General features: G+C 39.6%; 1 protein-coding gene across 1 annotated transcript; it reads left to right on the plus strand.

Moving 5' to 3' along the window:
• Window positions 1–693: 693 nt before the first annotated feature.
• LOC112831083 (large ribosomal subunit protein uL15-like) lies at window positions 694–1,205 on the plus strand. The gene has a single exon (XM_073900895.1). The coding sequence runs from the start codon at window positions 694–696 to the stop codon at window positions 1,087–1,089; it is 396 nt and encodes a 131-aa protein (XP_073756996.1). The 3' UTR covers window positions 1,090–1,205.
• Window positions 1,206–21,491: the final 20,286 nt, after the last annotated feature.

The following is a 21,491-nucleotide window of genomic DNA, read 5'->3' on the forward strand; positions in this document are numbered from 1 at the left end:
GTGTGGAGACTACTTTAAAAAAAAAAATGAGCAGAGGATCTGAATAGACTTTTCTTTCTTTCTTTTGTTCTTTCTTTCTTTTCTTTCCTTTCTTTCACAAGCTCTACACCCAGTGTGGGGCTTGGACTCAGGACCCTGAGGTCAAGAGTTGCATGCTCTACCGACTGAGCCAGCTGAATAGACATTTTACTACAGAAGACATACAGATGGCCAACAGATGCATGAGAAGATGCTCAACATCACTAATCATCAAGGAAATGCAAATCAAAATCAAAATGAGGCTTTTTGTGCGTCCGCTTCGTTGGTTGTGCAGGCCGCGAACCCTACTCATATTGCACCCCAACCCACCTTCCCCCAATCTTGGCCCAGTTTTCCAGGCCACTCATGGCGAGCCTCAGGGCAGGGTGGCCAGCATGGGCCCCGTAGTCTGGGGCCACGTGTTCTGCCCGGGGTTCCGATCTCCGAGACACGCGAGCCCGCGCACCCTGCTGAGGCCGCATGGCCCTGGGCCAGTCTGTAACATCACCTTTGCTGAATGTGACCTGAAGCAGATCCTTGACCCCCCCCCCCGAGCCTACAGACCCTTCGTAGACGGTCAAATTCACTCTCTGTCCCACCTCCCTTTCACCTTATCACCAAGCACCTTTTTCCATACAGCTATCCAGACTGAGGACCCAGAAACTTCCGGGCGACATGAGCCACGGCCACGGCCACATCGGCAAGCACCGGAAGCACCCAGGAGGCTGGGGTCATGCTGGTGGCATGCATCACCACAGGATCAACTTCAACAAATATCACCCAGGTTACTTTGGAAAAGTTGGTATGAGACATTACCACTTAAAGAGGAACCAGAGCTTCTGCCCAACTGTCAACCTTGATAAACTGTGGACCTTGGTCAGTGAGCAGACACGGGTAAATGCCGCCAAAAACAAGACTGGAGCTGCTCCTATCATTGATGTGGTGCGATTGGGCTACTACAAAGTTTTGGGAAAGGGAAAACTCCCAAAACAGCCTGTCATCGTGAAGGCCAAATTCTTCAGTAGAAGAGCAGAGGAGAAGATTAAGGGTGTAGGGGCGCCTGCGTTCTAGTAGCTTGAAGCCACGTTGGTGGTGGGGGGGGAGGCGTTCATTAAATGCTTACAAGTGCTTTTCAAAAAAAAAAAAAACCCACAATGAGATACCACCTCACACGTGTTAAAATGGCTATTAAAAAAAAAAAAGTAAAGAAAGAAAAGGAAGTATTAGTAAGGATGTAGAGAAAAGGGGACTTTTGTGCACTGTTGGTGGGAATATAAATGGTACAACCACTATGGAAAACAGCATGAAATTTCCTCAAAAATTTTTAAATATAACTACCATATAATTCAGCAATTCCACTACTAGGTAATTTATCCAAAGAAAACAAAAACACTAATTCAAAAAGATATATGCACCCTGTGTTTATTGCAGCAACAGCCAAGATATGGCAACAACCTAAGTCTCCACTGATGAATAAGTGGATAAAGAAGATGTCATATATATACACACAGTGGAATACTGCTTGGCCATGAAAAAGAACAAAATCTTGCCATTTGCAACATGGATGGAACTTGAGGGACTTATGCTAATGAAATAAGTCAGAAAAAATGCAAATACCATTTATATGTGGAATCTAAAAAACAAAATAAACAAAACTCAAAGATACAGACACTAAAACTGTGGCTGCTGGAGGGGAGTGAGTTTTGGGAGGCAGGCAAAACGGGTGAAGAGGGTCAAGAGATATAGACTTCCAATTATAAAATAAATAAGTCAGGAGGATATAAGGCACAGCACAGTGACCATGGTCAATAATATTGTAGTACATACTTGAAAGTTGCCGAGAGTAAATCCTAGAAGTTCTTATCAAGTGAAAAAAAAAATTATAACTCTGTATGATGATGAATGGTAAGTAAACTTACCGTACTGAGATCATTTCAACAGAGAATACAAATATTGAATCATTATGTTGTATGCCTGGAAATAATATAATGTTATATGTCAACTATACTTCAATTAAAAAAAGAAATTAAAAAAAAAGAACATTGGGATGCCTGGCTGGCTCTGTCAGTAGAGAATGCAACTCTTGATCTTGGGGTCATGATTTCAAGCCCCACATTGGGCTTAAAGCTTAATTTAAAAAATAATAAGAATAACCCGCAAAAAAAAAAAAAGCTCACATGTAAATAATGGAATGAAAAACTATGGTAACAGATAGGAAGAATGCCTCCTGACTGATGTGAAGAAACATCAGTAATTTGACACAGCCAAAGAGTGAATTGAAGATAGGTCAAAAGAAGTTATCCAAACTGAAGCTCAAAAAGAAAAAAAAAAAAAAAGCAACAGCACACCACACCAAAGCTGTGGGACAATATTATATAGTCTACTATATGTGTCATTTGAATCCCACGAGGAAAAGAGAGATGAATGGGATAGAGGAAATATTTGAAGAGATAATGGTCAAGAATTTTTCAAAATTAATGAAACATCAGAGCACAGTTGCAAAAAGCTCAGAGAATGGCAAAGATTTTTTTTTAATTTTTTTAACCTAGATACATTATATTCAAACTGCTAAAAAACAAAGATAAAGAGAATCTTGTAAGCAATCCATGGGGAAAAATACGATATCTGTATACAGAACAAAGATGAGACTAATGCAAATTTCTTCCATTTTATATAAAGTGCTATAATATTAACTTGTAGCTGACTATCATAAATTAAGGATGGATATTGCAATTCCTAGAGCAGAGTTCTTAACTGGGGCTCCATCTCTGCAAGATGTTGCTAAGGGTTTTGTTAGAGATCATGGTTTGATGAAGTGCCTGAAACAAGCAAAGGCCAAGATGTATTAAATGTTTGGCTCAGCAATGTGCAAGCCCAACAACAGTGGAGTGACATCTTTAAAGTGCTAAAATTAAAAAGAACTGATGGCTCTAAATTCTAAGTGCAACAAAACTATGTTTGAAAAAATAAGGAGGGGCGCCTGGGTGGCTCAAGTCGGTTAAGCATCTGCCTTCGGCCCCAGTCATGATCTCAGGGTCCTGGGATCAAGTCCCACATCAGGCTCTCTGTTCAGCAGGGAGTCTGCTTCTCCCTCTCCCTCTGTGCTTCCTCTCTCTCTCCCCCTCTCAAATAAATAAATGAAATCTTAAAAAAAGGAAAAAATGCTTTTCAGAAAAAAAACTGGACAAACTCAATAGATCTACACTACAAAAAAGTGTTGAAGTTCTTGAGGTAGAAGGAACAGGATATGAGACAGTAGTTTGGATCTCCACAAAGAAATGAAGATTCGAGGAAGCGCTTAAAATGTACATAAGTATAAAGAACATTGTACTTCTATTTAAAGTTCTTAAAATAATTGATGGCCTAATCAAAAATACAAACAATATATTGAGGGTTTATAACATATGTAAAAGTAACACACCAATAACAATAGTACAAAAGACAAAGCGTATCAGTGTAAGATTCTTAGACCACATGCATTAGTTACTATGTGCTTTAATATGTTCTCAGTTCTGGGTTGAACTTAAGTACAGATTTCATTTTCACCTGAAATAAATAAGCCTGTTCACACATGTAAGGATTTGAAAACTGTAGTAAGTTGTCCTTTATTTTCCTATGAATGACAGAATATTCTTTTTTACAGAAATACAAAACTTGTCTAGAGGCAGATCAGTAAATTTCATCTTTAGTGGACAATCAGCCTGCATCTCACAAATTCTCAAGCTGAGTGGAAGAGTTAGAGAAAGGGAACTTCCTTGAGTCACACTTGCATTGGAAGGGAGGGTGAATGCTGTTCAATTTTGTTCTGCAGTTCTTCCATGTGGTTTCATAAAACTGGACATTTGGTGATACTCCTTCTCTTTCTCAAACCCAAGCAGCAGTGGAAACATTTCAAAATTTCCTTTTGCAATATTTTTCCAAAAATTCAATTTCCTTTAAAATCCAAGAAACTTGTCACTTGAAATCAAAACCTGTTCTATGGTTCCTGCAGAGATTTGTTCAACAAGTTCATAGGATTAAAAAAAAAAAAAAATGTCTACTGAGGGGGCTCATTTCCGTAACCCTTCTTCATTTCAAAGTTGTGAGCAAACTCTAGTCCTCTGTTTTCCTGAAAGTACCCATAAGTCTCTTTTAACCTCAAACACCCTATTGAGAGCTCTTCCTCTGCTAAGCCCCCAGGTTTCTATATGTAACAAGGGATTTATGCACTCTTTTTCCCAGGTTTTGAAACAGTTCCAAAAAAACATTCTCAAGTAAATTAGCCTTTGTTTAATAAAGGTAACCATTTTTTGTAGCATCTTTCCAAATTTCCAAATTTCAACTCTTAAGAGTTTTTGACACAAACATCTCTCTGTAAAGAAAACAGTATATTGTGACATTAACACCTGGATTTTTTTTTTTTCTTAACAGGAGCCTGAAGCCAACACAAGTTCCTTTAAGACAGACCTTTTGTTTCCAGATATGAAGACAAACATAATACATCTTGGCCTCTGCTTGTTTCAGGCACTTCATCAAACCATGATCTCTAACAAAACTCTTAGCAACATTTTGTAGGAACCTCACTCCAATGGAGCCCCAGTTAAGAAACTCTGCTCTAGGAATTGCAATACCCATCCTTAATTTATGATAGTCCACTACAAGTTAATATTATAGCACTTTATATAAAATGGAGGAAACTTGCAACACTTTATCTCATTTACCACCCTCTATTCCTTGTGGTATTGCTATCATACATTTGATATCTACTTATTTATAAATACCACAAGGCTATGTTATAATTTTTACAATAATAATCAACTGCCCTTTATGTAAATTAAGAGAGAAAAAAAGTTGGTGTGGTCAGCAGAATGATGGCCCCCCAAATATGTCCATGCCCTAATGCCCAGAAGTTGTGAATACGTTAGGTTACATGTCAAAGGGGGAATTATGGTAGCAGATCGAATTAATGATGCTAATCAATTGACTTTAAGATAGGGGTATTATCTTGAATTATCCAATTAGGCTCAAAACAATGTCAAGGGTCCCTAAAATGGAGAAAGAGAGGCAGAAGAAAACCAATAGAAATAGCAGCATGAAAAGGATTCGGAGTGATATTGCTGGCTTTGAAGAGGGGGCCACAAGCCCCGGAGTGCAGGGGGCCTCTAGAAACTGGAAAAACAAGGAAACAGATTCTGCTCTAAAGCCTTCAGAAGGAGCATAACTAACACCTTAATTTTAGCTCAGTGCAGCCTCTTTCAGACCTCTGACCTCTCAAGTTTAAGACAATAAATTTGTCTTGTTTTTAGCCACTCTGGGGTAATTTGTTACAGTAGCATAGGAAACCAATCTAGATAGTATTTTGTATTTACTTTTTCAGACGCTGTTTATTTCTTCCTGTAGATAGAAATTGTCCTATCATGTCATTTACTTTTAACCTAAGGAGTATCTTTTTTGTATTCCTTGGAGTGGAGGCCTGCTGGTGATGATTCTCTCAATTTCCTTTTATCTTTATGTCTTTACTTACCTTTCATTATGGAGATGATTTTCTCTGGATATGGAATTCTAGTATGACTTATTTTTTCTTCCAGTCCGCGCTTTAAAGTTGTCATACAGTTGTCTTCTGGTCCCCATTGTTTCTCATGAGAGAAATATTTTCTTCATTTTTCCCCTTATATATATATATATATTTCCCCCCCCCTTTGGTTAAGATTTTTCTCTTTATTTTTGGTTTTCAACAGTTTGGTAGTGCAAAGTGTGATTTTCTTTGTGCTTTCGCTGCTAGGAGTTCACTGAAATTTTTGGAACTGTAAGTTGATATTTTCACCAAATTTGGGAAATTTTCAGCTATTATTGTTTCAAATATTTCTTCTTCCCCATTACATAATTTCTCTCTTCTCCTTTTGGTTTGCAATTGCACACATGTTAGGCTGCTTGATATTGTCTAACAACTTACTAAATCTTTGTTCTATTTTCTTCTTTTTTTCTTTATTCTTCAGATTCCATATTATTGTTGATCTTTCTTCAAGTTCACTGATACTTTTGCCATATCCAGTCTGATGTTAGACCCATCCAGAGACTATTTCATTTCAGATATTACACTTTTCAGGGCTAGAATTTCATTTTATTTTTTTTTAAATAGTTTTCATTTTTCTTCTGAAATTCCTCCATTTGCTCACTCACTATGGCTATCTTTTCATGTTAAGTCTTTGAAAATATTTATAATAACTGCTTTAGAGTCCTTTAAAATCATATGGGTCATCCCAGGGTCTGTTTCTGTTGAGAACTTTTTCTCTAATCTTGGGTAATGTTTTCCTGTGTCTTTACATGTTTCATTAAAAAAATTTTTTTTTAATTTTTTAATAAGCTCTACATCTGAGCATGGGGCTTGAACTCACAACCCTGAGATCCAGGGTTACATGCTCCACCAACTAAGCCAGCCAGGCGCCCCATGTTTAATATTTTTTATCCTAAACATTGTAGACAATACATGAATTTATCTTCTTCTGAAGGATTCTGATTTCCATTCTAGTAGGCAGCTAAGTTCCTAATAACTTTAGTGGCTGATGACTTTGAACTTGTGTAAGCTTACTTTTATATTTTTAGGATGGGTCTATTTCAATTTTATTCTTAGTTTTAGAGCAAATCTTTAGTCACAGGAAATAGTCTTTACCCCAAAGGTGTAGCCCCTTTTGAGTTTTGATTAAAAGCTTGAAATGTTTACCAAGCCCCTCTGACTTGGTAGGACAATGGTCTCAACGTCTGTGTTCCCCCCATATTCACATATTGTAATCCTAACACCAAATGTAATGATGTTAAGAGGTGAGGCCTTTTAGAATTCATTAGGTCATGAGGATAGAGCACTCATAAATGGGATTAGTGCCTTTTTTTTATTATTATGTTATGTTAATCACCATATATTACATCATTAGTTTTTGATGTCGTGTTCCATGATTCATTATTTGCATATAACACCCAGAGCTCCATTCAATACGTGCCCTCAATACCCATCACCAGGCTAACCTATTCCCCCCCAACCCCCTCCCCTCTAGAACCCTCAGTTTGTTTCTCAGAGTCCATAGTCTCTCATGGTTCATCTCCCCCTCCGAATTCCCCCCCTTCATTTTTCCCATCCTACTATTTTTTTTAACATATAATGTATTATTTGTTCGGACAGCTCTGTGATTCATCAGTCTTACACAATTCATAGCACTCACCATAGCACATACCCTCCCCAGTGTCTGTCACCCAGCCACCCCATCCCTCCCACCCCCTACCACTCCAGCAACCCTCAGTTTGTTTCCTGAGATTAAGAATTCCTCATGTCAGTGAGATCATATGATACATGTCTTTCTCTGATTGACTTATTTTGCTTACATAATACCCTCTAGTTCCATCCATGTCATAGCAAATGGCAAGATTTGGGGGGTTTTTTTGATGGCTGCATAATATTCCATCATATATATATATATATATATATATATATATATATATATATATACCATTACTTCTTTATCCATTCATCTGGTGATGGACATCTTGGCTCTTTCCATAGTTTGGCTCTTGTGGACATTGCTGCTATAAACATTAGGGTACACGTACCCCTTCGGATCACTACATTTGTATCTTTGTGGTAAATACCCAGTAGTGAAATTGCTGGGTCGTACAGTAGCTCTATTAGCTCTATTTTCAACTTTTTGAGGAACCTCCATACTCTTTTCCAGAGTGGCTGCACCAGCTTGCATTCCCACCAACAATGTAGGAGGGTTCCCCTTTCTCCACATCCTCGACAATATCTGTTGTTTCCTGACTTGTTATTTTAGCCATTCTGACTGGTATGAGGTGGTATCTCATTGAGGTTTTGATTTGGATTTCCCTGATGTCGAGTGATGTTGAGCACTTTTTCATGTGTCTCTTGGCCATTTGGATGTCTTCTTTGGAAAAATGTCTGTTCATGGCTTCTGCCCATTTCTTGATTGGATTATTTGTTCTTTGGGTGTTGAGTTTGATAAGTTCTTTATAGATTTTGGATACTAGCCCTCTATCTGATATGTCATTTGCAAATATCTTCTCCCATTCTGTCAGTTGCCTTTTGTTTTGTTGACTTATCTTGATGAAGTCCCAATAGTTCATTTTTGCCCTTGCTTCCCTTGCCTTTAGCAATGTTTCTAGGAAGAAGTTGCTGCAGCTGAGGTTGAAGAGGTTGCTGCCTGTGTTCTCCTTTAGGATTTTGATGGACTCCTGTCTCACATTTAGGTCTTTCGACCATTTCGAGTCTATTTTTGTGTGTGGAAATGGTCCAGTTTCATTCTTCTGCATGTGGCTGGCGAATTTTCCCCAACACCATTTGCTGAAGAGACTGTCTTTTTTCCATTGGACATTCTTTCCTGCTTTGTTGACGATTAGTTGACCATAGAGTTGAGGGTCCATTTCTGGGCTCTCTATCCTGTTCCATTGATCTATGTGTCTGTTTTTGTGCCAGTACCATACTGTCTTGATGATTACAGCTTTGTAATAGAGTTTGAAGTCTGGAATTGTGATGCCACAATTGAAAAGCTTTGCTTTTCTTTTTCAACATTCCTCTGGCTATTTGGGGTCTTTTCTGGTTCTATACAAATTTTAGGATTATTTTTCCATTTCTTTTTTAAAAAGTGGATGGTATTTTGATAGGGGTTGCATTAAGTATGTAGATTGCTCTAGGTAGCATTGACATCTTCACAATATTTGTTCTTCCAATCCAGAAGCATGGAACATTTTTCCATTTCTTTCTGTCTTCCTCACTTTCTTTCATGAGTATTTTATAGTTTTCTGAGTACAGATTCTTTGCCTCTTTGGTTAGATTTATTCCTAGGTATCTTATGGTTTTGGGTGCAATGGTAAATGAGATTGACTCCTCTTTCTTCTGTCTTGTTGTTGGTGTATAAGAATGCCACTGATTTCTGTGCATTGATTTTATATCCTGCCACTTTACTGAATTCCTGTATGAGTTCTAGCAGTTTTGGCGTGGAGTCTTTTGGGTTTTCCACATAAAGTATCATATCATCTGCAAAGAGTGAGAGTTTGACTTCTTCTTTGCTGATTCGGATGCCTTTTATTTCTTTTTGTTGTCTGATTGCTGTGGCTAGGACTTCTAATACTATGTTGAATAGCAGTGGTGATAATGGACATCCCTGCCGTGTTCCTGACCTTAGGGGGAAACCTCTCAGTCTTTCCCCATTGAGAATGATATTCAGTGTGGGTTTTTCATAGATGGCTTTTATGATATTGAGGTATGTACCCTCTATCCCTATACTCTGAAGAGTTTTGATCAAGAAAGGATGCTGTACTTTGTCAAATGCCTTTTCTGCATCTATTGAGAGGATCATCTGGTTCTTGTTCTTTCTTTGATGAATGTATTGTATCACATTGATTGATTTGTGGATGTAGAACCAACCTTGCAGCCCAGGGATAAATTCCACTTGGCCGTGATGAATAATCCTTTTAATGTACTGTTGGATCCTGTTGGCTAGTATTTTGGTGAGAATTTTTGCATCCATGTTCATCAGGGACATTGGTCTGTAATTCTTTTTGATGGGGTCTTTGTCTGATTTTGGGATCAAGGTAATGCTGGCCTCATAAAATGAGTTTGGAAGTTTTCCTTCCATATCTATTTTTTGGAACAGTTTCAGAAGAATAGGTATTAATTCTTCCTTAAATGTTTGGTAGAATTCGCCTGGGAAGCCATCGGGCCCTGGGCTCTTGTTTGTTAGGAGATTTTTGATTACTGCTTCAATTTCCTTAGTAGTTATGGGTCTGTTCAGGTTTTCTATTTCTTCCTGGTTCAGTTTGGGTTGTTTATACATCTCTAGGAATGCATCCATTTCTTCCAGGTTATCTAATTTGGTGGCATATAGTTGCTCATAATATGTTCTTATAATTGTCTGTATTTCTTTGGTGTTAGTTGTGATCTCTCCTCTTTCATTCATGATTTTATTTATTTGGGTCCTTCTCTTTTCTTTTTGATAAGTCTGGCCAGGGCTTTATCAATCTTATTAATTCTTTCAAAGAACCAGCTCCTAGTTTCGTTGATCTGTTCTACTGTTTTTTGGTTTCTACTTCATTGATTTCTGCTCTGATCTTTATTCTTTCTCTTCTCCTGCTGGGTTTAGGCTTTATTTGCTGTTCTTTCTCCAGCTCCTTTAGGTGTAGGGTTAGGTTGTGTATTTGAGACCTTTCTTGTTTCTTGAGAAAGGCTTGTTTTGCTATATACTTTCCTCTTAGGGCCACCTTTGCTGCATCCCAAAGATTTTGAACCATTGTGTTTTCATTTTCATTTGTTTCCATGAATTTTTTAAATTCGTCTTTCATTTCCTGGTTGACCCATTCACTCTTTAGTAGGATGCTCTTTAGCTTCCATGTGTTTGAGTTCTTTCCAACTCTTCTCTTGTGATTGAGTTCTAGTTTCAAAGCATTGTGGTCCAAAAATATGCAGGGAATGATCCCAATCTTTTGGTACCAGTTGAGACCTGATTTGTAACCTAGGATGTGATCTATTCTGGAGAATGTTCCATGGGCACTAGAGAAGAATGTGTGTTCTGTTGCTTTGGGATGGAATATTCTGAATATATCTGTGGAGTCCATTTGGTCCAGTGTGTCATTTAAAGTCTTTATTTCCTCGTTGATCTTTTGCTTAGATGATCTGTCCATTTCAGTGAGGGGGGTGTTAAAGTCCCCTACTATTATTGTATTGTTGTTGATGTGTTTCTTTGCTTTTGTTATTAATTGGCTTATATAATTGGCTGCTCCCATGTTAGGGGCATAGATATTTACAATTGTTAGATCTTCTTGTTGGATAGACCCTTTAAGTGTCTATGATATAGTGTCCTTCTTCATCTCTTATTATAGTCTTTGGCTTAAAATCTTAATTTGTCTGATCTAAGGATTGCCACCCCAGCTTTCTTTTGATGTCCATTAGCATGGTAAATGGTTTTCCACCCCCTCACTTTCGATCTGAGGGTGTCTTTGCATCTAAAATGAGTCTCTTGTAGACAGCATATCAGTGGGTCTTGTTTTTTTTAACCAATCTGATACCCTGTGTCTTTTGATTGGGGCATTTAGCCCATTTACATTCAGGGTAACTACTAAAAGATATAAATTTAGTGCCATTTTATTGCCTGTAAGGTGACTGTTACTGTATATTGTCTGTGTTCCTTTCTGGTCTATGTTACTTTTAGGCTCTCTCTTTGCTTAGAGGACCCCTTTCAATATTTCTTGTAGGGCTGGTTTTGTGTTTGCAAATTCTTTTAGTTTTTGTTTGTCCTGGAAGCCTTTTACCTCTCCTTCTATTTTCAGTGACAGCCTAGCTGGATATAGTATTCTTGGCTGCATATTTTTCTCATTTAGTGCTCTGAATATATCATGCCAGTCCTTTCTGGCCTGCCAGGTCTCTGTGGATAGGTCTGTTGCCAATCGAATGTTTCTACCATTGTAGGTTACAGACCTCTTGTCCCAAGCTGCTTTCAGGATTTTCTCTTTGTCTCTGAGAATTGTAAGTTTTCCTATTAGATGTCGGGGTGTTGACCTATTTTTATTGATTTTGAGGGGGTTCTCTGTGCCTCCTGGATTTTGATGCCTGTTTCCTTCCCCAAATTAGCGAAGTTCTCTGCTATAACTTGCTCTAATATACCTTCTGCCCCTCTCTCTGTTATTTCTTCTTCTGGGGTCCCAATTATTCTAATATTGTTTCATCTTATGGTATCACTTATCTCTCGAATTCTGCCCTCGTGATCCAGTAGTTGTTTCTCTCTCTTTTTCTCAGCTTTTTTATCCTCCATCATTTGGTCTTCTATATCACTAATTCTCTCTTCTGCCTTATTGAGTTAGATATCCTAACTAATCCTAATCCTAACAGTTAGAGCCTCCATTTTTTGATTGCACCTCATTATAGCCTTTTTGATTTTGACTTGGTTAGATTTTAGTTCTTTTATTTCTCCAGAGAGGGTTTCTCTAGTATCGTCCATGCTTTTTTCAAGCCCAACTAGTATCTTTATAATCGTCTATCTGAACCCTAGTTCCAACATCTTACTAATGTCCATACTGATTAGGTCCCTGGCAGTCGGTACTGCCTCTTGTCCTTTTTTTTGAGGTGATTTTTTCCGTCTTGTCATTTTGTCCAGAGGAGAATAGATGAATGAGAGAACAAAATGCTAACAGGGTAACAATGACCCCAGGACAATATACACTAAACAAATCAGAAGAGACCTGAAACCGGGGGAAAAAAAGGGGAAAGAAAGGAAAAAAGAAAAAAAGGATATGATCAAATATGATCAGGCTGGTGAATAGATCAGTGCCACACACTAGATTCTGGAGTATTTTGGTCTGTTAGAAGAAACTGCCTCCCAAAATTTTAAAGAAAGAAAAACTTATATATGTATTAAAATGAGGGTAAATATGATGAAGGGATAGAATATGACTGTAAAGATGAAAATTATAAAAGATTTTATAAAAGGAATTGATAAGATAAGAAGTTGGTTGAAAAAGAAAGAAGAGAAATTTAAAAAAAGGGGGGGCAGAGAATGGGATCAGGTGGGAGACTAGAACAAAGCCATACACTAGAGATTTAAGGTATATTTTGGTCTGTTAGAAGAAACTGTATCCCAAAATTTTAAAGAGAGAACAACCTATATATATATCAAAAATAAGGTTAACTACAATGAAGGGATAGAATATGGTTTTAAAAATGAAAAATAAAAAAGATTTTTAAAAAAGGGATTTATAAGGTGTTGGTTGAAAAGGGGAAAAAGAAAAATTCAAAAAAATAGAAAAAGAAAAGAAAGAAAATTTTAAAAATTTGAACTTTGAAAGACTAAAGAATTATGGGATAAAAGCCATGGATTCTCTGTGCAGTATTTCCCTAGCGCTGGAGTTCTGCCATTCTCATTGATCGGTAAACTTGGTCTTGGCTGGCTGTTCATGCTGATCTTCTGCGGGAGGGACCTGTTCCCATGGTTTCCAAATGTCTTTGCCGGAGGCGGAATTGCCCCACCCTTGCCTGGTCCGGGTTAAGTAATCTGCTCGGGTTTGCTCTCAGGAGCTTTTGTTCCCTGCAAGCTTTCCGTACAGCTTTGGAGGACGAGAGTGAAAATGGCAGCCTCCCAATCTGCACCCTGGAGGAGCCGAGAACTCGGGGCCCTGCTCCTCAGTGCGCCCCCAGAGAAAAGCATTCAGTCACACGCATCTCCCAGGTCTCCGGCCGCACCCCATGCTCACCCAGCCTATGACCGAGTGTTTCTATCTCTGGCACCCAACCCTGTGTGGAGTCTCCAAACCCAGCAGATCCCTGCGGTGCGCTCCCGCGCCGCTCCTCCTAGAGGGAAGAAGGGGAGTCTCCCCGGATCTGCTGCTTGTCGGGTCCCTGCTGGAGGAGCAGTGGCCTGACTGTGCCGTGGATCAGAGTTTATGGCAACCCCGAGCTGAGAGCCGGCGCCTAGGCTCCATCTCTGCAGCCGGCTTCCCCGCTCTGATACCTGGGAGCTCTGCTGCACTCGGGCACCCCCGGTCTTTCTGTGACCCCAAGGGTCCTGAGACCACACTGTCCCGCGAGGGTTCCACCCCCAGCTTAGCCACTGGGGGGACGTCCCTCAGTGGAGCCGACTTCTAAAAGTCCCAATTTTGTGCTCCGCGGCTCTATCACTTGCCAGAAGCGGCCGATGGAGGCCCCCTCCCCCGCCGTCTATCCTCCCGAATATCGCCTCGGATTCACTTCTCCGCACATCCTACCTTCCAGAAAGTGGTCGCTTTTCTGTTCAGAGAGAGTTGCTGCTATTCTTTTCTTCGATCTCCTGTTGAGCTTGTAGGTGTTCAGAATGGTTTGATCCCTATCCAGCTGAATTCCTGGGACCAGACGAAATTTAGGTCTCCTACTCCTCTGCCATCTTGCTCCTCCCCTGGATTAGTGCTTTTATTAAAGAGACCCCACAGAGCTTGTTAGCGTCTTCCATCAGGGTGGATACGAGAAGCCTGGAAGAGGGCACTCACTCCACCATGCTAACATCTTGATCTTGGACTTTTATCTTTAGAGCTGTGAAAAGTAAATTTCTGTTGTTTATAAACTACTCAGCCTGTGATATTTTTGTTACAGTAGACCAAATGGGCTAACAGTAATATTCAAAATCCAAACTCTGTCTCTTCTATCTTGGCAACAACTAAAATCTCTGCTCTGTGTTTTCTAGCTGTTCTTTCCTGGGTTTTTTTGAGACCAGGTATATACAATTCATCCAAAGTTTTGAAGGAAATTTGTACATAGATTTTGAGACTCCTGTCTCTGTGAGTCTCATTTCCAGAATTCCCCCCTCAATTTCCAGTTGTTCTAGCAGCCCTAAACTCTGTTCTCTGATACCTTCAGTTTAAGTTCTAGCCACCCTCTACTGCACTCAGAGATGAATCTGTTTGAACATGCATCTCACTAAGTGTGGTTTCCCTTTTCCAGGGTTGAGTCCTTTTTAGTTTAGGCCTGCTTTTGGTTGCTTTCCAGCTATTTTTCAAATTTTGTCCGAGTCCATAATTGTTATCTGTGGGAGGCTTAGTCCAATATAAGCTACTCTGCCATTACTGGAAGCAAAACCTCTATTTACTTTTATAATTTAAAAACTAGCTTTTAAAAAGGCTAGAACAGGGGCACCTCACTGGCTCAGTCAGTAGAGCATGTGACTTGATCTCAGAGTTGTAAATTCAAGCCCCATGTTGGGTATAGAGATGACAAAAATAAAATCTTAAGGGGCACCTGGTTGGCTCAGTTGGAGGAATGTGTGACTTTTGATCTCAGGGCTATGTGCTAGCCCCATGTTTGGTGTAGAGATTACTCAAAAAAAAAATTTAAACTTTAAAAGTAAATACAATAAAATATTAAAAAAAAAAAAACATTTTGCCTCATTCTCTCCAACCCAAACACATGCGCCCTCAGGCCCGTGGTGGATACACACTCACATGCACACTCTCATACCCACACTCACACACGCAGGAACACATGCACAGGTGGTCACACAGCAAGGGCAGTGGCAGAGGGATCAGGAACATGCTCATTTGGCATTGCAACCCCCCAACCTTGCAATTCATTTGTAGTCTGACCCCCAAACCCACACCACCTGGGCACCCCCCCAAAAAGCACACACACACACAAATTAATTAATTAAAAAACTATAAAAGCTAGAACACATGGACCAAACCATAGTATATTGTCCTAGAGAATAGGTTTATAGGTAAAGTCTATCCTCTATTTTCCAAATTTTCTGTAATGTAATTTCTTTTACTTAAACATTTTTTTAATGGATAGAATTTGCATGGAGAGGGAGAGGCATTCCAAATAGTAGGAAGTATATAAACTAAAATAAAAGGTGTGTTTATATGGAAAACATGAGTCATCTCCGGGTTAGCTGTCAGGTGGGAGCAGAATGGTTTTGCAAGGGTGGAGGAGTATACAGAAACAAGGAAACTTTGCCATATACAAAGGCAATTAGCCTCAATTCATTGCCAAATAGCTTGAGTTATAAACCTGCTGGATTACTTTATGCAGTAGAAGAATAACTGAGTCTGCCATAGAAAAACTTAATTTTTTAAAAAAAATTTCCAACTTAATATTACCTAAAATAATTAATATATATACAATTAATATGTATGCATCTTGATGCAAATCAGAAAGGGATATGGAAAAAGGACAACTAATTTATAGAGTGATGAAATTTGGGGATGATTTTTAAGGTGGTAGATCTCAATTTTTTTCCCCCTGGGATGCACATGATGGGTGACTTTCACATTCCCATGGAATTCCTAGACAACCTCTGGCACAAGTAAGGACACACTAGAGATTATGGGAAATTCTTTTTTCACCTGCGGTAAGACACTGCCCCGCCACCTTTTCCTCTCCCACTCTTATGTATAGAGAGAGGGAGAGAGAGCATGAGCTGGGGGAGTGGTAGTTGGAGAGGGAGAGGCAGACTCCCCACTGAGCAGGGAGCCTGATGTGGCACTTGATCCCAGGACCCTGAGATCATGACCTGAGCTGAAGGCAGACACTTAACCTACTGAGCCACCCAGGTGCCCCTTGTGCATTCTTATTTAAGTGTCTCAAATGTCCATCATCTCTCCACCTGGAACATAAGTAGCTGGAAGACTGAGAACTTAAGGCCTCAGGCATCAATTTCTTTGATTTCTTCACCTTTTGCACGTTCTGAGATAGTCTTCATCTTTCCCCTTTTACTTGGCTAACTCATCTGTCAGGTCTCAGCTTGAACATTCTTTCTTCCAATAAGCTTTCATCAGCGAGTCAAGAGTGCCTATGCTTTTCTCTTTTACAAAATACTCAACACACTTCACTATATCTCTCCCTACTTGCCTCTAAGCTCAGTGAGACTACACCTGACTTGTTCATTGCTTTTTACCAGCACCTAGCCCAGCACTTGGCCATAACATGTGCCCAACAAATATTTGTTGACTTGACATTGATTTCTTTCCTTCTCACGCATAATAATATGTTAAGTACATTCTCAGTATTTAAATATATTCCTATTTAATGAGGGAAAGGACAACAAGAATTTATTCATCAGAGATAAATAAATATGACTGGTGGGAGTGTGTCTGCAGAATAATTGGGTATGGTATTCAAACCTTCCAACTGGTCCCTTGCTCTCTCCTTTCCTTCCCCAAATAACTTATTGAGACCTACTATGTAGAGGCACTGGAGATATGATGGTCAACAAAATGAAGTCCCTATCCTCAGTGACTTAATTTACAGCCTAGTAGGGAAGATAGAACATTAATAAGTAAAGTATGTAACTCCCGGCAGCAGTAAGCACTGGATAGAAAAACCAAAATAGAGGAAGTGGATGGTAACTGGGTATGGGGTGACTATTCCAGATGAGGGGGACAAGGAAGGTATCTCAGAGGAAGGACCAGAGAAAAGTGACAGATGAGCTGTACACATGTGTGTAAGGAGAGTGGTTTTCACAGAGGGGACTGCAAATGTCCATCCTGAGACAGAAACGGACTTAGCATGCTTGAGGAAGAGAAGGGAGATAGTGAGTTAGAGGAAAACTAACCAGGGTAAAGAGTGGTAATAAATAGAGGGGGAGAGTTAAGGAGGCAAGCAATGGAGGGCCTCATGAACCGGAGGAAGGTCCGGGGATTGTATTCTAAGTACGATGGGAAGATGCGGAGCGTGAGAGGGACGTAATCCTTCTTCGTCTCTTTCAGCGTTGACTGAGCCCCTGCTATATGCCAAGCACCAGGCCAGGCCTACTTCTCTGATCACACGTGGACTCGCCCCCCTCCCCGCTCCAGCCGCACTAGCATCCTTGCCCTCCTGGACCCGGCCTCAGACGTTCCGCGCCGCCGCCCCTGACCTGCACTGTTTCCTGAGCACACTCCCGGCGGCAGCATCCCTCTGGCGCAGCCTGATTTTCTTTGGGCTTCAACGGCTCTACTTTCTGCCTCTGCCATGGTAGTTATAATTGGCTGTGAGGACATCAATTCCTCCCACCAGACCATAAGTGAACAGCACGTCTTATTTTTGTCTAAAGCCCTGAAATAAGTCATTTCTTCCCTTTACACCTGTATAAATTGAATCCCGTTTGGAGGCTATTTTAAGCTTAAAAGAACAACATGTATGATGTGCTAGGAGGTGAAAACGAGCTCAGTGGCATGGAAAAAAAAGATATTCGTTGAAGCTAATGAAAAAATATAGTAATATATATGTTTAATGAACAATTTTATCATTCATAAAATTTAATAAAGAGGTTTAGTGAACCTCACAGAATTGCAGACTTAGAATTGATCTCGTGGCCTTTTAAAAGGTCTGCTTCTCCTTATCGGGCCAGAGAATCCCTGGGCGAATAGGCTAGGGGGTCACAGAGCATAAAGGAGGAATGACAAGCCAGGGTGGAGGAGAGGCGGTGCTAGTTACCATTATGATGTAAAAAGACTCTCTGCATTCACACCCCCCAGGAGCCTCCGTGCATGTGCTAGTGGTCCTAGCTGTGGGGCTTACACATGCACATCCCCTAGCATGCTCTCTTTCCTCTACCTCTGCATCTGGGGAACTGGAATATTTGCAAGCTCCTATACCCGCTTCCATACTTCTTGCAGTGACCGCGCAGAATACACCTAAAGAAATGCACTTCTGAGAGTTTCTCCTGCAGCCTTGGTATGTACAATATGTGCATTAGGAGCAAAGGCAAACCCACACCTATTGTGAGACACACCCAAAACCGAGTGAATGAATGAATGGTTAAATAGCTAAGGGGTATAGTATATTCTATACGATAGAATAATAGTAGATACAAATAAAAAGACAATAATGTAAATTTGAAAAAGCAAAGAAAAATATTGAGGTGCTTTAAGTTTTTTAATTATCTAGCTGGAAAAGATAAGTAGACAAAATATATTGAGTGGCTTTTTTTTTTTTAAGATTTATTTATTTATTTGAGAGAGAAAGAGAGAATGAAAGGGGGAGGGGCTGAGGGGAAGGGAGAGACAGAATCCCAGGCAGACCCTATGCTGAGTGTGGAGTCTGACATGGGGCTCGATTTCATGACCCTGGGATCATGACAGAGCCAAAATCAAAAGTCAGATGCTTAACCCACCAAGCCACCCAGGTGCCCCCACTGAGTGGCTTAATAAGGGAAATGTTAAGCAATATTTCAAATGGCAAAGCTGTATAACTAGGCATACTTAAGAATTATTTCTTACATATAATTAGTCCTCAGAGTTTTAAAAGCTTATTTTCAATTTTCATTATAATTTCACTTTAAATATTGCCAGATTTTCTTAAAAGGGCTGAATTTGCCCTTTACCAATATGCCAACATTTCTTTTGCTAATTCCATCAATACACCATTGAGTTAAAAATGTATTTATCTATAAGCACAACTTATTAATGTGAGAGCATGTTGGTATTAAACAGTTGTTAGGGGTCCCTAAGGTAGACACTACATCTCAGTAGTGACACTTTAGCATATTTAGGTTTTGGATATTGGACAGTAAAAATATCAGAAGGGATAGTAAGTCTTGAATAGCACCTTGAAATTATAATCTGTGTTCATTTATACATCTTTGCAAATGTTATTAGAAATAAGAGTATTGGGGTGTCTGGGTGGCTCAGTCAGTTGAGCATCTACTCTTGGTTTTGGCTCAGGTGGTGGACTCAGGTGGTATGATCGAGCCCTGAGTTGGGCTCCATGCTCAGCAAGGAGTCTGCCTAAGATTCTCTCTCTGTTTGCCCCTCCCCTGCTCTCTAAATAAATAAACAAATAAATAAAATATCTTAAAAAAAGAGAGTGCCTAGGTGGCTCAGATGGTCAAGCGTCTGCCTTCGGCTCGGGTCATGATCCCAGGGTCCTGGGATGGAGTCCCGCCTCAGGCTCCCTGCTCCTTGGGAACCTGCTTCTCCCTCTGCCTCTCTCTCTCTCTCTCTGTCTCTCATGAATAAATAAATAAAATCTTTAAAAAATATATTTTAAAAAAAGAAAGAAGAAAGAAAGAAAGGAAGGAAGGAAGGAAAGAAAGAAGGAAGGAAGGAAGGAAGGAAGGAAGGAAGGAAGGAAGGAAGGAAGGAAGGAAGGAAGGAAGGAAGGAAGGAAGGAAGGAGAGAAAGAAAAAGAAAGAAAGGAAGGAAGGAAGGAAGAAACAAGAATATTTTTTCAAATCTTGGTACAAAAATCTCTTTTGACACCACCAACATTTTTTTTAAGATTTTATTTATTTTTCAGAGAGAGCACAAGCAGGGGGAGCAGCAGGGAGAGGGAGAAACAGGCTCCCCGCTGAGCAAGGAGCACAATGAGCGATGAGCGGGGCTCCATCCCAGGACCCTGGAATCATGACCTGAGCTGAAGGTAGCTACTTACCGACTTAGCCACCCAGGCGTCCCACCACAATCATTTCACATTTGGTTGATACTGATCCTAAAAATAGAACTGCTCTTTTTGTAGCCTACATACTTATTATTCCCTTATTCTTTAAAAAGTTATGTGTTGGCTCTAAACTAAGAAATTTGTAACCTCAAGTTAAAATGGAACGAGTTTCTCTATCTTGTAATTATTAAAGATTTAAAAATATGTATCCCCAGGCACAAAATCTACTTGTTATAATTATGTATAATAATAGATTCTTAGGGCATTAAGAATTTTATGGGAACCTTATTAAAAACAGCTCATGACTTCTTTGCTAATGCAAGTCTGTGCTGCCAGTAAAACCAAAGACCATGGGAAAAAACTTTAAATCCTTTGCTGATGGCTTTACTAACTATTGTCTAGTATGTTAGTCGCAAAGAAAAAAGAAATGAACATCACCAACTGTGTGCCAAGTGTTCACAAGCACCTCATGCACAATATAGATATATGATTTAATCCACATAACAACTGTGAGAGGCAGTATGATTCCCAGTTTACAAGAAGAAACTGAAGTCATGAACTCAGGGCCTAAGCAAAGCCAGGATCTGAACAGTGTCTGACTCAGCGCCTGTTCCACGTCATGTAACTTTAAGAAGTCAACATAAAAGGCCGTGGGGGCACTTGTGAGGCCCCATCAAAAGAGCATATGATTCTCGATTTCCGGGTTTTGAGTTTGAGCCCCATGATGGATGTAGACATTACTTTAAAACAAAATCTTTTAAAAAAATTTTTTTCTTAATTTAAAAAGGCCTCATGGACTTTTCTTCAAAATCTATTTTGTTCCCACCTGTCTTCAACAATTGATCTGAACTGTTTTAACTGCAAAGATCCGAAGGTATTCCAATAGTGTGCAGATTTTTTTAAGGAGGAAATAGCTTTAATTTGGCAGTGGGTAACTTACCTGAAGAACTTAAAATTGCCTGAAATAACTAATGAGAGCTACCTATAAAGTTCATCTCTGATCCTAATCCTTGGAAATGGACTACATGTGCATCATTTGTTCTTAAATAAATCTTTTTTGTGTTGGCAGTGTGAAAATATACCTCTAGTCAATGGTTTAAAAATATTCAGCTATTAAAATAAATCTGGAACAACTGAAAGCATAATTTGTACAAGTTGAAACTTTTAAATGGGACTTAAACTTGTTTTTCAAATTTATCCTGTTAGTTAACTTTCTCAGCCCCCTCAAGCATTATCTGAGAACTTCGTTGCTTTTGCCCTCATGGTACCTCACCTCTGTTCCTAAAACTTTCTTTTCTTCTCTGTTACTGGTTCCATTCCTCCTGATGGCTGCTTTGTATCCTGCTATTCTTGGTTCCAGATTCCCTCCCTCCACAGACTTGTCAACAGCTTCCCTTATCATTGTCTACCAAATGTCTTTCGTGTACTTGAGTTTAGTCATTATTGTCATTATTGTTCTAAAAATAGCTTTGATAAGTGGACCAGCCCAGAAGACCAGCAATTTTTGAAGCTAATAACACCTTAAGCAAACAAATGATTTTATGATTCACTCCTTTCACGACCCCTTGTAAAAGAAAGAAAATTGTTATATGGTGAGAATATAGAAGCAAGTAAGTAT

Source organism: Callorhinus ursinus, unplaced genomic scaffold (assembly GCF_003265705.2).
Source record: "Callorhinus ursinus isolate GAN/ISIS: 27379988/994484 unplaced genomic scaffold, GSC_fseal_2.0 scaffold14, whole genome shotgun sequence".
NCBI lineage: Eukaryota > Metazoa > Chordata > Mammalia > Carnivora > Otariidae > Callorhinus > Callorhinus ursinus.